The sequence below is a fragment of the Thermobia domestica genome, chromosome 11 (genome assembly GCF_964235325.1).
Source record: "Thermobia domestica chromosome 11, izTheDome1.hap1.1, whole genome shotgun sequence".
Taxonomy (NCBI): domain Eukaryota; kingdom Metazoa; phylum Arthropoda; class Insecta; order Zygentoma; family Lepismatidae; genus Thermobia; species Thermobia domestica.
Window position 1 is genome coordinate 146,574,451 of NC_137464.1, and position 17,318 is coordinate 146,591,768.

General features: G+C 35.0%; 1 protein-coding gene across 4 annotated transcripts in view; it reads left to right on the forward strand.

The window, feature by feature from the left end:
- Positions 1 to 16,867, forward strand: part of Mrm2 (Mitochondrial rRNA methyltransferase 2) — a 211,229-nt gene extending 194,362 nt beyond the window's left edge. For all 4 annotated transcript variants that reach the window (XM_081731192.1, XM_081731193.1, XM_081731191.1 and 1 more), the window contains exon 4: positions 16,233 to 16,867. In XM_081731192.1, the coding sequence (XP_081587318.1) occupies positions 16,233 to 16,663 (431 nt within the window). In that variant the 3' untranslated portion in view covers positions 16,664 to 16,867. The remainder of the gene's footprint in view (positions 1 to 16,232) is intronic.
- The last annotated feature ends 451 nt before the right edge of the window (positions 16,868 to 17,318 follow it).

The window sequence follows — 17,318 nt, forward strand, 5'->3', positions numbered from 1 at the left end:
ACCAAGACAAACTACATAAAATCAATAGGTTTCGTTCTGAAACAATCAGAGGAAAATCTGGATGTTATCAACATGGTTGACTAGTATGTGGGAAACATTTTGAATATCAATGTTCAGCTAGGAGCGCACAATGTAGAAATTGCAACGAATATAATCATTTTGCACAATATTGTCCAAAAGGTATACAAATAGGTACATAAGAAGAATCAATGAGTTACCTGATGAAGACATTCAGAAGGAAGACAAGACCTTCATCCTTACTGAATTACAAAAGCATTAGATGACATAGAAGCACATACATATGAATGTAGAAGATGAACGAAACTTTAGTTCAATGGAGATTTTATGTTAAGCTCCATTCAGGTAGCCAATACATAGAAGAAAATATGTTCACTGGTAACTAATCGAAGTTAGTTGGTAAATCGAAATTCAGAGGTAAAACATGAGAATCTTGAACTAGAAAATCGATAACAGAGGAATCAGGTCTGTAGACGACACACCGAAAAGCAGATAGTAGAAACGGAATACCTTAATATGAGTCAGGGAATACCCACTAGGTCAACAATAATAGAAGGAAAGAATACAAATAATAGAAGTCCAAAACAACTATGATAAACAGGTGAGAATAGAAAATAAAGTAATGAAAGAAATAAACAGAAGAAAACAATACAGAAATAGATATATAGTGGAATAATAGTAGTAGATAGGAAGTAGATAGTGGAATAATAAGAACGTGTAAAGATCAAAGATAAAGTGAAGATATAGAGTAATTAGTCAAGAAAAAAAAGAAGAGGTTGAGTTGAAAGAAAAGTTATAAAAAGATGATGGAAGGAAGTCTGAAGAATTAAAACAAACCGCTGATTCACAGGAGAAGAGTCAGAAGGAAAAAGAATACGTACAAGTTTACTTTTGGCGCACCATTAGAAACAATTGTTAAAACATAATTCTTTCACTAATTTCCATCTTATTGCCCCCTAAAAGGATTCCCATGGCGACAGGAAAATGTCTCACTTGGCATAGATAAAATACAAGGATGAATAATTAAATATTACACTGCAAAAACACAAACCAACCTGTGCTATGTGACCATTAAAAACACGAATGCTATCCACTTGGGCCATGGCAGAATAAAACTGGTGAGCACGTACGCTAGAGCGGAGGTGCGCACGAAAGAGCAAGCCCGTCAGCAATCGGGGCTATGTGCGCAAGCCAGGATAGTGGAAAGAAATGGGTTTTGTCAATGGTACGAATTTCACTAGCACTTGCAATGGTTTCGTACTAGTAACGTTGCACTTGTACACACAAAATACAGGTTTTGTACATTGTGCAAAAATATGCTGCTAGTAGAAAATAACATCAAATAGTACCATCTCTCAAATACACTCACTTATTATATCCGGCGTAAATCACTTGTAATCATTTTAGACTAGTAACACTACACTTGTAAACCTATAATACAGCGTATTACTTTGTATTTCATTCTGTCGCCTGCAGATATTTGATCCTTATAAACATGCCTTTTCGTGCAAAGAATTGAATTTTACCTGTAAATAGTTCAAAATGTCGTGCGCCAAAGCTACACCTGACATAATAATGAGATACAGGGGAAGAGGAGGTCAAGAGGGAAAGAAGCTGCAATAATGAGAGAAACGGGAGACGTTTTTATATTATGGTTATTAGTAGCGAAAAATACATTAATAAGTGTCATCTGACGAAGTAGAAGGAAAGAAAACAGAAAAAAGTTATGATATAAAACAGTTGAAAATTTGTTGTTTAAAGTTGAAAGATAAACTGTTGAACGTTTGTTGATTTCGACTCCTATTGCCTATTATTTCGTGTGCTTGAAGGGACCCAAAAGATTTTTTTCGAATATCGTAGCTTTGGATATGTTGATAGTATTGAGTGAAGTCGGCAGAATTATCGCGAGGCTGTTTGGTTATATGATCAACGGTTTCCCAATCGTGCTGGGCAGTCGAGGAAAGCATTTCATCTCTTGCACTTGGTGTGCAGAGGACTGGGCACTTCCTTCCTCAACACAAAAGACTTCAGGAGATCAGGCGCCGTGTACAGCATGGGTGCACCGACATTGCGCAAATTTTCCCACGCTTATCTGTTGACACAGATAAAGCCTTAATGAGCAGGCAACAAAATTGGAAATTGCGAAAAAAATCTTGTGCAACGTTGCCATCATTACCATAAGTATATCGACTAATAAAAACAGTCACCAAAATGCAAGTCGTTTTAACAAAAAAAAAAAAAAAATACAAAGTAATGGATAACAATAGCATTTTCAGTCATCTATATTATATGTGTGCAATGGCGTCGTTAGAGAGGGTGACTGGGGAATGTGTCCCAGTCATTCATTTTCCGTATCATATCTAACTGTAAGATTAAAACTGTAAGAATATAGTTATTGAAAGCAAATAGTTTTGAAATACTGTAAGGAAAACAAACATATATAAAATAAACAATATATATAAATATTTCTAGAAGTTCTCTTGAAATATCGTGAACAGACGTTCGACCAATCAGAAATAAAGATTTGTCTATATCTTCCAGTTTTGGCCAATCAGAAACAAGCACTTGTATACATATTTCAGGTGTGTCTACCACATATCTTAATAACTATCCTTTCACCTTTCTATAAATGATACTTAGATTTGCATTTGCGTCTTAGTTGTTCTTAGGTGAGGAGGGTAATATAAACAGGAAGCAATAAACTGGAGAAACATAAGTGAAACTTTCAGAATGGAGTTTACATTGACGAAAACAGAAAAAGGTGTACCTTGTGTATTAATGGGAGGCTTTAAGTATCGTTTCTTTCGCCAAGGAAAAAAAGGCTCAAATTGGAGGTAAGTTAATGTAGTACATAATTTTTGCATGTATATAAGCCTATAGCTTGCTAAGTTATGCAAAGCCTACATTAGTATTTTCAGTAGTCAGCTTGACCTATATTTTAGTAAGTTCTGTAAGCCTATATTAGTATTTATGCTAGTCAATAGGATCCATATATACTTTGTTAAAAGATGTAACACACTATTAGTATTAATGTCGGGAAGTTGGACCTATATTTTGTTAAGTGATGTAACCTATATTAATATTTATGCCATTCAGTTGCTTCTATACTTTGTTAAGTAATGGAAAGTTACATTAATATCCATGTCAGTCAGTTGGGTCTATATTTTGTTAAAATATGTGTCTAGTCCCTATTTTAATATTTATGCCAGGCAATTTGTCCTATACTTTCGTAAGTGAATAAGTAAGCCTGCATTAGTATTTATGTCAGTCAATTGGACCTATACTTTGTTAAAAGGTGATGGAAGATATAACATTTTTGCCAGTGAAATAGTGAATACATTTTTCTTTAAATAGTAAGTTTAGAACACGTGATACGATTTAATTATTATTTCCTTTCTTTCAGATGTACTAAGAAAAGCTGTAATGCTAGTATAACAATGGATGAAAATACAAGTGAAGTTTTAGAAAGGAAAGATATTCATAATCATTGTGAAGATGAAGATGGTGTTCAACGGCATTTTCTTAGAGAGAATTGTAAGCGACGAGCCACTGAACAATTGAACGAGAAGCCAAATAAAATTATAAGGCAGGAAGTTTCAAAATTGGAACATCATGACACACTTGATCATAAAGAAATTAAAAGATGCCGAGACGTTATTTATAAAAATCGAAGAAAGGTGACTCCTCGTCTACCCAGAAACACCGTAGAGGCTATACAGCAAATGGTTCAGAAGCAGGATGATATAGCAATTGACGGAGAAAGATTCATCTTTGTTGATGATGAAGCTAATATAATTCTTTTCACGTGTAAGAAAAATATCGAGTAAGTATAATTTCATTTATAACCATTAACTTTGAAATGAGTTTCATTTACAGCATCAAGAAGTAGAATAGGAAGTAGTTGCTTGAACAGAAAAGTTCCTTTTTCCGTCTTATTTCCAAATTATAGTAAAATAGTTTTTTTTTTTTTGATTCTCACAAAATATATCGTAACATAGCATTTCACCTAACGATATGACACTACAGTCTTGTTTACTATTTTCTTTTCTGACACTAATCTTATTTTCTTTTCAGTTTTCTGTGTGAGTTCAGCGGGTTAGAAGTATTTGCAGATGGAACTTTCACTTATGCTCCTAAGCATTTCACACAGTTATATACAATACATGCATATAAAAATGGATATTATCTACCTCTATGTTTTGCATTTTTGCCGAAGAAAGACAAGAATACGTATGTGGCCATGTGGAAGATGATAAGAAACTTAGACAGTAGATTCGACTTGAAAATCATTTACGTTGATTTTGAAACAGCTGCTCACGAAGCCATCAAGAATGTGTTTCCAAATTGTGACATTCGTGGCTGCAGATTCCATTTGGGACAAACATGGTGGCGGAGGATTCAAGCCGACAATGATCTGCGACAAGCATATATGGATCCAAAATCTGAACTAGGTATTATTGATATTATTATGGTCTATTATTCTTTATTATTAATTTAATAATACCATGTGGACTTTGTTTTGTTATATATTAATACAGAATACAGTTGAAAATAGAATCTTATTCTGTTTGACTGAAGAATCTTAATTCAGTCACCATTCTTAAAAGCAAATAAACTGCTGTTCTAATAATGTACGAAATGAAGAAATTATAAAGCCAACAGTAAGATCCATCAATTTCACTACTTTCCCAATGCTTGCTTATTCTAACAAATTATTATTATTATTATTATTATTATTATTATTATTATTATTATTATTATTATTATTATTATTATTGCTTTTCTTACAGGTTCATGGATAAAGGCATTTTTTGGGTTGCCATATTTACATCCAACAGAAGTATCAGATGCCTTTACTCAACTAATATCAATGACGCCGGATGATACAGGGCATAAATTTTCCGATTACGTCCTAGAAAACTACATAGAAGACGGTTGCAAGTAAGTAGCTTCCTTTTGAATTTCATCTATAGTAGCACATGCTTCAATAACTCTTAATACTGCAAAAACTGTTGTCCTAGTTTGAACACAACATTAATGGTTGTGCTGATATGGTATTTTCTCTCAATGCAACTTAATTATAGTGAAATTTTCTTCTGTCTTCATGTAAGACGTAGATTAAAATGCAGGTTTTGATAGTTGTAAACAAATTACGGACCAAGACTATAAATATTTCTTGAATCTAGTGTTATAAATGTTTTAGTGTTTTATATAAATTGTCAATAATTGTGTGCATGAACTAAGGATCTTTTTATTTTATTAATTTTAGGTATCCACCTGTCATGTGGGCGTCTATACCATCCACGATGCGTCGGACGACAAATGGACCAGAAGCTTTTCACAGACATTATAATAGTCAATTTTACTTCCCTGCTCCTGATATTCATACGGTGATTTCTGCTTTGTTAGAGATCCAAACGGAAACTGCCATGAAAATAACGTCCATATTAAAAGGAATTTCAAAGGCCCAAAGACCAGCAGAAGTCAAAAGGAGCGAGTTTGTCATGAGGAAGTATGCTGAGTTCAGGAATTCGCAGAGAAACTATGAGAAGGCACGTATGACATTTTTAAAAGCTGTAGGATTTAAATTTCAAGCATTCAAACTGTAAAATGAAATTTTCTGTAAATAAGTATGTTGCTTTGTAAATATTAGAATGCAATAAAATATATCTCATAAAGGAATAGCTTTATACATTTCATTTCGATGCAAAATTTCACACAATTCCTTAAATCCTGTTGTTGGCAACGTCGCGGCGGAAATTTGCGCAATTTCAGCACTTTCTGCTCCTCGTTAATAAGACATAAATTACTTAGATTATCAACGATCTAATCTTTAGAAAAATTTGCGCAATGTCGTTGCACCGTACAGCATAAATGGTCTCCCGGCATCCCTTTAATACAAATAAGACAGATGACAACAGAAATAAGACATTTTTTTCAATAATACTTGCAAAGAAATCGAAAAAGAAAACTTGACATTTGAAATTTTGGAGATTACAGGCCGTGTAGGTATTCCGCTACGCCACTGAATATGAAAGCATCACCATTTTATTCTTTATACACAATTTAGTCATTCAATTTCGTGTTTAAAGTGCCTATGTGCACAAAGAGCAGAGGAAAATGCCTCGGAATTATGCTCAGATAGTGACAATTCCACAAAAAAATAACAGACTGTCAAACTGTAGAATTTAACGAAAAGCGTTTCCTGTAAAAGTTGTTTCTTTTTCAATAGTATTTTCAAAGAAATCGAAATTGATACAACTTTACATTTGAAATTTTCTATTTGATCCCCCGTAGAGGTATTCCCCCTACGCCACTGGATATAGAAGCAACTCCATTTGATTCTTCACATACGATTTGGTCATTCAGTTTCCTTAAAGTGTCTACGTGCACTACGAACGTAGAAAAACTTCTGTGCCGGGAGGACTAATAGTAGCAATTAAACAACAAATAACAGACGTAGATCCAAACCGCAGAATTTAACGAAAAGTGTTTCCCGTTAGAGTTGTTTTTATTTCAATAATACTTCCAAAGAAATCGAAATTTATACCAATTTCCATTTAAAATTTTGGACTTGATCCCCGTGGATGTATCCCGGCTACGCCTCTGGATATGGAAGTATCACCATTTTATTCTTCACATACGATTTACTCATTCATTTTTTATTTTAAGTGTCTACGTGGAATACGAACAGAGAAAAATGCCTGAAATGGGTGGTCTGATAGTGGCAATTCAACAACAAATAATAGACGTAGATCCCAAACGGTAGAATTTAACGAAAAGGGTTTCCCGTAAAAGTTATTTCTTTTTCAATATTTCTACTAAAGAAATCGAAATTGATACCAGTTTCTATTAAAAATTTTGGGGTTGACACCCGTGGAGGTATTCCCACTACATCACATGGATATGAAAGTATCACGATTTGATTCTTCATGTACCATTTGATCAGACATTTTTTGTTTCCAGTGTCTACATGCACTACGAGCTGAGAAAAATGCCTAAGACTGGTGGTCTGATACATCCTATATATATCCCCCTTCCCTACATTGCACCGTCAAACTAAAATGATAAGAGTCATCCCAGGTCCGAACTTTATCCATGTTGAAGATTTGAACGAGGTCGGTTCGGTGGTTCCAAAGTTATGAAGTTTTACTAGCATATATTTACCCGCTTCGCTGGGTGAAATGAAAATTTAAATGCACAATTCCGTACATCATGTGTTTAGTACCCGTGAAATATGCTGTTTTTGTTTTGAATGGCATCGAATTAAAAGGCATCGGAATGATCATTGATCATCTCGGTGACCCGGAAAACCAAGAATTCGACACTAATATTAATAATTTTTGATGATTTTATTATCTCCCCCTCTTCCAAGTTACAGGGCTGAATTTGGTTTTAAACGGGATCAGATGTTTCATTCTTCATATCAGAGACCATAAAAAATACGGGTCAACATTAATATCGGAAAATTTTGATCATTTTATATATATATATATCCCCTCCTCCTCTTCCGTGTTGCGCGGCACGACATCGGATGACACTGGTCATCTCAGAGACCCCGGAAACTATGCATTCGACACTAATATGGGTTATTTTGTATCCGTTTTATGTATTTCCCTTCCCCCTTTTCTGGATTGGCTGAATTTGGATTTCAACAGCACCATTATAGAAGCAGCAACACGGATATAGAAGCAACACCATTTGATTTTTCACATACGATTTGGCCATTCAGTTTCGGTGAAGTGTCTACGTGCACTACGAAAAGAGAAAAATGTCTGTGCCGGGTGGACTCATAGTAGCAATTCAACAACAAAAAACAGACGTAGATTTCAAACCGCAGAACTTAACAAAAAGTGTTTGCCGTTAAAGTGGTTTCTATTTCAATAATAGTTCCAAAGAAATCGAAATTGATACCAATTTCCACTTAAAATTTTGGAGTTGACCCCCGTGGATGTAGTCCCGCTACGCCACTTGATGTAGAAGCATCACCATTTGATTCTTCACATACGATTTGGTCATTTTTTTTTTTTTTTTTTTTTTTTAAGTGTCTGGGTGCACTACGAACAGAGAAAAATGCCTGAAATGGGTGGTCTGATAGTGGCAATTCAACAACAAATAATATAAGTAGATCTCAAACCGTAGAATGTGACGAAAAGTGTTTCCCGTAAAAGCTGTTTCTTTATCAGTAATACTTCTAGAGAAGACGAAATTGGTACCAGTTTCCATTAAAAAATTAAAATTAATCCCATTGATGTATTCCCGCTACGCTACTGGATATGGAGGTATCACCATTATATTCTTCACATACGATTTAGTCATTCATTTTTTGTTTGAAGTGTGTACGTGAACTTAGAACAGAAAAATGCCTGTACCGGGTGGTCTGATAGTAGCAATTCAACAAATAACAGATGTAAATCCCAGACCGTAGAATATAACGAAAAGTGTTCCCCGTTAAACTTATTTCTTTTTCAATATTACTTCTAAAGAAATCAAAATTGATACCAGTTTCATTAAAAATTTTGGAGTTGACCCCCGTTGGTGTATTCCCGCTACGCCACTGGATATGGAAGTATCACTATTTGATTCTTCATTTTTCATTTGTCATGAATTTTTTGTTTCCAGTGTCTACGTGCACCACGAGCTGAGAAAAATGCCTAAGACTGGTGGTCTGATACACCCAATATTATATATATATATATATATATATATCCCTTCCTTACATTGCACCGTCAAACGTAAATGATAAAAGTCATCCCAGGTCCGAACTTCATCCAAGTTGAAATTTTGAATGAGATCGGTTCAGTGGTTCCAAAATTATGAAGTTTAACTAGCATATATTTACCCGCTTCGCTGGGTGAAATGAATACTTAAATGCACAATTCGGTACCTCATGTGTTTAGTACAGGTGAATATGTTTTTCTTTTTTTGTTTTAATGGCATCAAATTAAACGGCATCGGAAAGATCATTGATCATCTCGGCGACCCCGAAAACCATCAATTCGACACTAATATTAATCGTTTTCTTTCATTTTATTATCTCCCCCTCTCCCAAGTTACGGGGTAGAATTTGGTTTCAAACGGGATCGGAAGTGTCATTCTTTATCTCAGCGACCCTCAAAATTACGGATCAGACACTAATATCGGAAAATTTTGGCCATTTATATATATATATCTCCCCCTCCTCCTCTTCAATGTTGCGCGGCACAGCATCGGATGTGTCACAGCTCATCTCAGCGACCCCGGAAACTATGGATTCGACACTAATATGGGTCACTTTTATGCGTTTTATTTATTTCCCTTTCCTCTCTCCCAAGATGCGGGACTGAATTTGGATTTAAACAGCATAAGAAGTGTCACTGTTCATCTCGGCGATCCCAAAAACTATAGATTCAACACTAATATTGGTCATTTTCGACCATTATATCCCCCTCCCCCATGTTGCGGCGTATGCCATCGCAAGTGTCAACGTTCATCTCAGCGACCCCAAAAAATGTGGATTCACCACAGCACTAATATGGGTCATTTTTAATCATTTTTAAACCTCTTTCTCCCCCTTCCCCAAGTTGAAGGTTTAAATTTGAATTTAAAAAGGATCTAAAATATCATTGTTCATCTAAGAGACCCAAAAGACTATAAATTCGACACTGATACTGGCGATTTTCGATCATTTTTATATCTCTTTCTCCCCTCCTTCAACTGGTGGGGTTGATTTTGGATTTAAACCGGATCGGAAATGCCACTGTTCATCTGAATGATCCCGAAAACTATGGATTAGACACTAATATTGGTCATTTTCGACCATTATTGTATATAACTCCCCCTCTCCGTCAACCGTGCTGCGGCACATAGCATTAGAATTGTCACTGTTCATCTCAGCTAATCCTAAAGCTACGGTTTCGACACTAACATTAGTCATTTCCGATCATTTTTTAACGTTTATTCCCCTCCCCTACGTTGTATCCTCCCCCTCCCTAACTATGAGGGCTGAACTTGGATTGAAACAGCGTCAGAAGTGTCACTGTTTCTCTCATCGATCCCGAAAACTATGGATTCAACACTAATATAAGTCATTTTGATCATTTTTAATTTTCTATCCCCCTCCCCCGCCCCTACGTTGCATCGTCAAAGTGAATAGCCTAAAGCAATCCCTGCCCCAAAACTCATGTATGTAGAAATTTTATTGAGATCGGTCAGGTGGTTCAAGAGTGATGAAGTCACTAAGAAGTCATTTTTATTTGTATTTTTACATATATCCCCCTCCCCCTCCCCTATGCTGGCTCGTCAAAGTGACACGATAAACAACCCTCAAGGCCCGACCCTCATACATGTTGAAAATTCGATCGAGATTGATGCGTGGTTCAAAAGTTATTAGTTTTGTTAATTTTTATCTATAAGTTCTCCTCCCCTCCCCCTTTCGTATGATCTACCGTTAAAGTGAAATTACAAAAAACGTTTCCAAATCCGAACCTCATGTATCTTGAAAATTTTATTGAGATCGGTCGGATAGTTCAAGATTTATTAACTTACAAAAATAGTCACTTTCAGTCTTATATAAATTGATTTTTACATATCTCCCCCTCCTTCTCCGCCCCTACGTTGCTCCGCCAAATTTAAATCATAGAAACGACCCCAGACCTGAACTTCATCTATGTTGAAAATTTGATCAAGATCGGTCGAGTGGTTCGGGAGTTATTAATTTTTATTTTCTTTATACCCCTCCCCTTCCCCCGACCCTCAGTTCTACTATTAAAGTGAATAGGCTAAAACCAGCCCAACCTCGAACCTCATCCATGTTACAAATTGATCGAGATCGGTCAGGCGGTTCAGCAGATTTATAGTCACAAACATAGTGATTTTCGATTTTACCTATATAGATTTATCTTTATATATACACACCTCTCCCTCCCCTCAGTTCTAATAAAAACATTTTAGGCATAGGGTTATTTTTGCGTTATATTTATTATATCCGAGTTCTTACCGTGAACAATTCGTCTGCGAAATCTGCTAATTTTCTTTAACATTTCAACAAATACTTGATTGGCAACAATGGTGAACGCAGCAGCTGCGAGTTTGAATTGCTCTAGTTCCTGCTTGCAATACACACGTAGATGGCACTGCGTGGGAATACACACCGATCGAGAAACGAAATTTTTCAGTCTGAATACACACTTTTCACACACAACCGGCTGTATCCGTATAAACGAGCGGAGTCAAAAGAACTCGCGGGGGGACCCTTATAATGGTCCTGCACGCGTTAAAACTAAAAAACTTTTCGAGCAACCACTAAAAAATGCTCGATTGCAAAACTTGCTCAGAGTGCTGCTCTGTAGACCGATCGACCTACAAAGATTAGCGGGTTCACCAACGCGCGCACACACACACACACACACACACACACACACACACACACACAAAAGTATTCAAACATTTGAAAATTTTACATTAAAAGTTCAAAGTGATTCGCCAGTCAGATTGCAGCAAGAATTGTTTTCCACTAATGACGTTGACTATGAGTGATGACTAAATTTCAAAGTGTGAAATTGTTATCGTTACATATTAATCGGTTTCAATATTCACATATTTGGTTTCAAGTCCTAAATATTTCTACCAACGATCATAGACTAGCTGCAATCCTAAGCTTCAAGAATTTTCGAATCTTGAAATGCTTTAATTAAAGATTTGAAAGTGATTAGGCAATTACCTTGCAGGAGTAGTATCCTTACAGCAATGACCTTAGACTGAGAGTCGTAACTATATTACTGGAGTTAAAAACTTTTCAAACTAGAATTTTAGAAAATCAAACAATGATGAAAAGAGAATTCAAACAAAAAAAAAATGAACAAAACTTTCGGAAAAAATTTAAACAGTGGGTTGAAAGTGATTGGTAGAGATGCAAAAAAGCCGGCTTTTTTGAATCGATGGTTTTTTGCACATAAAAAGAGAATTTTGCATTTTTTTGAAAAAAAAACGAGAATTTTGGAAATTTTGGCTTTTTTCATTTTCATGATTTTTCTATTTGAATAGCTTTCTTATAGTATACTCTAAATTTAAATAAGATTTCATGACCTAAATACCATATTTCGCTCTGGAATTCACCATCCTGATGGATGGAGCATATGTTTTATGAATTAAAGTAAACATACAGTACATAGTATTTGAGGGCAATTGTGGAGGATATTTAACTTTATTTTATTTTAACTTCTGAGTTATCGACATTTTTTTTTCTTTTCTATGTCATTTCTTTTTAGTCATCCGTGTTTCATTTCCTAGATATTACTAGGCCTACTCTAGCTTCTAGCACATAAGTTAAACTTATATTTCTCAATATATCCGTCAGAGCGTACGTTTGTCAGTATATCTGTCAGAGCGTACTTCCACATTTTTGTTATACTGTAGCTGTGCAATGATTTAGCAATAATCTTCCGGATACAACTTGAATACAGTTTTATAAAAATAATCAGTGGCGGATTCAGAAAAGTATTTCGGGAGGTGTTTCTCTGCTCAATGTTTGTTTTTTCTAAAATTTCCTAATTTTTATGCCGGAAGAGCTTGAAGTTTATGAGTATAGGCATAACTAATATTTCGTTTTGTTTATATTCAGCAATAATGTTCCGGATACAACCTTGAAGACCATTTTATACTGATAATCAGCGGCGGATTTAGAAAAGTATTTTGGGAGGGTTTTTCCATATTAATGTTTAGTTTTTCTGAAAATACCTAATTTTTATTTGAGGAGAGCTTGAAGTTTATGAGTAAAGGCATAACAAATATTTCGATTCTTATAGAAATTCCGTAATTTCGGGATACAGGCTTCAATCTGTAAGACATTCCCACCCTAACCCCCTTCGCAAATCCGTCACTGCTGGTAATTAGTAATAACAACGATTTAAAAACGATAAAGGAAGTCGGCCAGGATTCACAGTACACGCACTATCTCTACACTCACAGATGGAATTAAGAAAATCTTTGGTCAAAATGCTCGAATTCGGGGTTGAATCCCGGACTTCCCGATAGAAGTGCAAAAACTAACCACTCAGTCATGGTTGTTGTGCAGTTGTGCTTAACTTAAATATATTCTCTCGCTCTATGGCTTATGGAATCCGAAAATTCAATGCCGCGTTCTGAAAAGCTCTCCACTGACTTCTATCCTTAGCCAACTGGATCCAGTTTTTTCTTTGTATTCTTATTTCTGCGAGATCCATCTTAATATTATCCTCTCATCGGTCCCTAGGTTTTCCTAATGGACGTGTTCCGATTGGATTTCCAGTTAAAACTTTGAAAGCGTTCCTACCTTCTTCCATTCTGGCTGCATGACCTGCCCACCTGAGCCTCCTAGACTTGATTACCGTAACGATGTTTAGTAAACCGTATAAATTATGCAGTTCTTCGTTATGAAGTTTCCCCCATTCCCGTTCCTCTTGTGTCCGAATATTCGTCTCAGGATTTTATTTTCAAATACTTTCAGTCTGCATTCTTCCTCCCTCAACGCAAGCGACCATGTTTCACAACCATACAGAACAACAGGCATGATTATCGTTTTATATATTTTAAGCTTTAAATTCCTCGATAGAATTTGCGACGACAAAATATTTTGAACTGAATAATAACACGAATTTCCTGATTTCAGTCGACATTTAATTTCTTTGTGGATATGATTTTGGTCTGGTAATGTTGATTCTAGATATTTGAAAGTATCCACTTTGTCGAAAGTATTATTTGATATTTTAACGCATCCACAATTTGCCGTATTACGATCCCGGTGAACTTCCATGTATTTAGTTTTCTCTGCATTTACTTCTAAACCAATGTCGCTGCAAGCATTTAGTAAGGCCTATGCATTTCTTTGTATTATTCTCCTATCATCCCCTTTTAAATTTACATCATCAGCATACGCCATAACCTGGTGAATACCATTCAGCTCTAGGGCCTAGTTGCTATCTGTAATTTTCCTTATAGCGTACTCCAGAATGATGCTGAATAAAAATGGCGATAATGCATCTCCTTGTTTCAGACCATTTTCGACGTTGAAGCCCATGGACAAGAATTTTTTTACTCGGACTTTCCTCTGGCATTCATTTAAACACATTTTAATTAATCTGACTAGCTTTTTCGGTATTCCGAATTCTGTAAGAATTGTACAATACTTCTCTCCTATCCAAGCCGTAAACCTTTTTAAAATCAATAAACAGCTGATGTGCTGGGTAATATATTGCTATTTCTTTTCGAGTATTTATCGAATACATAGTAAATATCTGGTCGATAGTTGATCGATTTGCCTAAATCCACACTGATAATCTCCAATAATTTCATCTGCGTATGGAATCAATCTTGTTAATATAATGTTAAGAGAAATGTTTCGCTAATTATTACAGTAAGTTTTGTCGCCTTTCTTGTGAATTGAAACAGTGGTTGATTCTTTCCTCTCTTGTTAAAAATGTATTTCATTTTTTTTTTTTTTTTTTTTTTTTTAACAAAAAAGTTGAATTCTTGTCGTTAGAAATTCAGAAACCTTCAGGACTGGGTAAACCGTGATGGTGCTAATAAGCCTAGGAAACCACACGATCAGATGAACGGTCTATTACGCATATGATCCATGAACAGAAAATTCGGTACTTGCCCAATTCTAAACAAGCTTAAGGAACAGTCAGTTCATTATAGAATTCGGAATTTTACCGATTTTGCAGATCCGAAGCACCTGATAGGTGGTAACAGATTATTACGTATGTGATCAATGAATGAAAAATTTGTTCGAAGTATCCATACAATGTATATGAAAGTTAAAACTTAAAAGTTTCAAGAAAGTGCAGAACCACCCGAAACCAAGCTCTTGATGTGCAGCCTTTAAGATTATCACATAAATGCATTTGTCTTATGTTTTATTTTATTTTGTATCAAAAAGAGGGTGTGTGATATTTTGAAGTAAAAATACTACACACAATTTTGCTAGTTATTTGTGTACAATTTTTAAATTCCTTTTCCAACGTATCAGCATCGCCATCCAGCGCGGGAATGTGTCATCGATCTTAGGCACATTACCTCCTGGTAAAGAACTGGACGAGATTTTTCTTCTATAATACGCAATAAGACGGAAGGAGACATATCCGAGGAGGCTGACAACCACTTTGACTATGTTCATGAAGAATGTTTTGAATCCAGTTTGGATAAATATACATTGTTGGAAGTAATGGCTAATACCGGTAAATTTGGGAGTGGTAGCAACTTTATCTACAGATCATTCAATTGTTTATTTAATCTGTTATTAACGCTTGGAATTGTTTTAAATACATTGACTAACGAACTTCCTTTTTTCGACCAAATTTGGATTTGTAAGTGGTTTCACTACAGAATAAACAGTTTTTAATCTGTTATATAATTTAGGAATGAATATAAGGAATATTTCCTTTTATGATGTAAAACTCTGTTTTTGATGAAATAATGTCGAAATAACATTATTGTAGCCACTGCACATACCAAAAAAAAAAAAAAAAAATTTAAAAATAAAAGTACTTAGTTTTGTGTATAAGAGGTTTAAAAATTATTACCATCTATTGGTTAATCCTTGGGAATTTATAATGTAAATGTGTTAAGAATTTTAAAGAAATCTTTTCGAAATTCATGGTTTATTTTAGGTTTTATATTATTACCTACATCAACCAGTAATTAAATGAGTTTTGTGCTGTAGAGAAACGAAACAAAGTCTGCTTTATCAATTTAAAGCAACATTTTGAAAAAAGACCAAAATTTCCCAAGCAAAAAAGCGAAGCAGAAAAGCCGAGCTTTTTTTTTTTAAAAAAAAAGCTGTTTTTTTCCGAGCCCTTGCATCTCTAGTGATTAGCGAATCTAATTACATCAAGAATAACTTTCCACCAATGACCTTAAATTGTAAAATCATTGTTTCGGTTTTAAATTACCTACCGGGTTCCAAGTCCTGAATTATAAAGGTAACCAAGAAAGTTCTATCGTTTTTTGTGGAGGTCTGTGTTCAATTGGCCCTCGCACTGTGAGTTGAATGCGAATGAAGATAAGGCGAAGGTCAGTTGTTGGTGTGGGTATATCCAACACACTACCTGGTTGTGGCAGTTCAGTTACACCGTGAACTTGCGTAAGGACAGAGTAAACACTGAACCTCCAAAGAGCGTCATAAGGGCGTGTATGCTGTACGAGTTGAAACTGGGGTCAAACCCCGCGCTAATAATAGTTTTTATTATTTTCAGATCCCAGTCGTCCAAAGGGGCTTGTGATAAGTGTTGATCGACAGCCGTTTCACCCAGTTAAAGGTGCTGTGACATTAGGTAATATGGACTTTGTGAAACCTGATACTCAAAAAGCCATATTGGCACTTCTTAATGGAAAACTTCTTGATTTGGTTGTTAGTGATATGGCCCCCAATGCCACTGGAATTCAAGAAATGGACCACGACAATATAATTCATTTAGCGTACCTTGCTTTAAGATTAGCTTTGTGTACATCAAAAATAGGTGCATCATGTTTGCTAAAAATATGGGATGGAAGAAATACTGCCACACTTCAGCAGGATATACGACGTTTCTATGAACAAGTGAAAACTGTAAAACCGGCTTCTAGTAGAGTAAATTCTGCTGAAATATTTATATTAGCAAGAGGATTTCAAGGTATTAAATCATGAAGAATGCTATAAATACACAAACTTTGTTTACGAAAACAAGAAAGGTATGATAAACACAATATATGGAGGAAATAATAATATTGAATGTATTTTTACACATAAGTAACTAAAAAAATATAAATACGTGAAATACAGATGTAACTTCTTTAAAACAAAACTGGAAAAGTCTCGAAAAAATACACAAATTGATAATGTATAGAAAAATGTATATTTCTTTTTAAACCTTGACATAGTTGGTAAAAGTTTTATATATGTAAGAAGTAATTACTCAAATCATTTTGGTTGAAAATTAAGTGTAGACGATGGTTTTAATAGGCATCGATTTCATTAGAGATATATTTCAGAGGTAGAATGTGTAGACCATTGCTGGGTTTCAGATTGAAGCTAATTACATCTGCATTTGCAGGGATACTTTAATTAAAATCAGATCTATCAAAATTGTATTACTTCTTTTCTAGCTTTTCAATGGCGTACATGGTGATCCATACAAACTATCATTTTATTACTTTTAAGCGAATCACAACAAGCATGTACAATCAGTTGTGAATTATACAGTAGATGTTTTAAAATCATTTTTCACAGAAAATATATTCGTGTAAATACAATATAACCATATTATGTGATGTTTGCTGTTATTAACTTCATTTCTGATGAT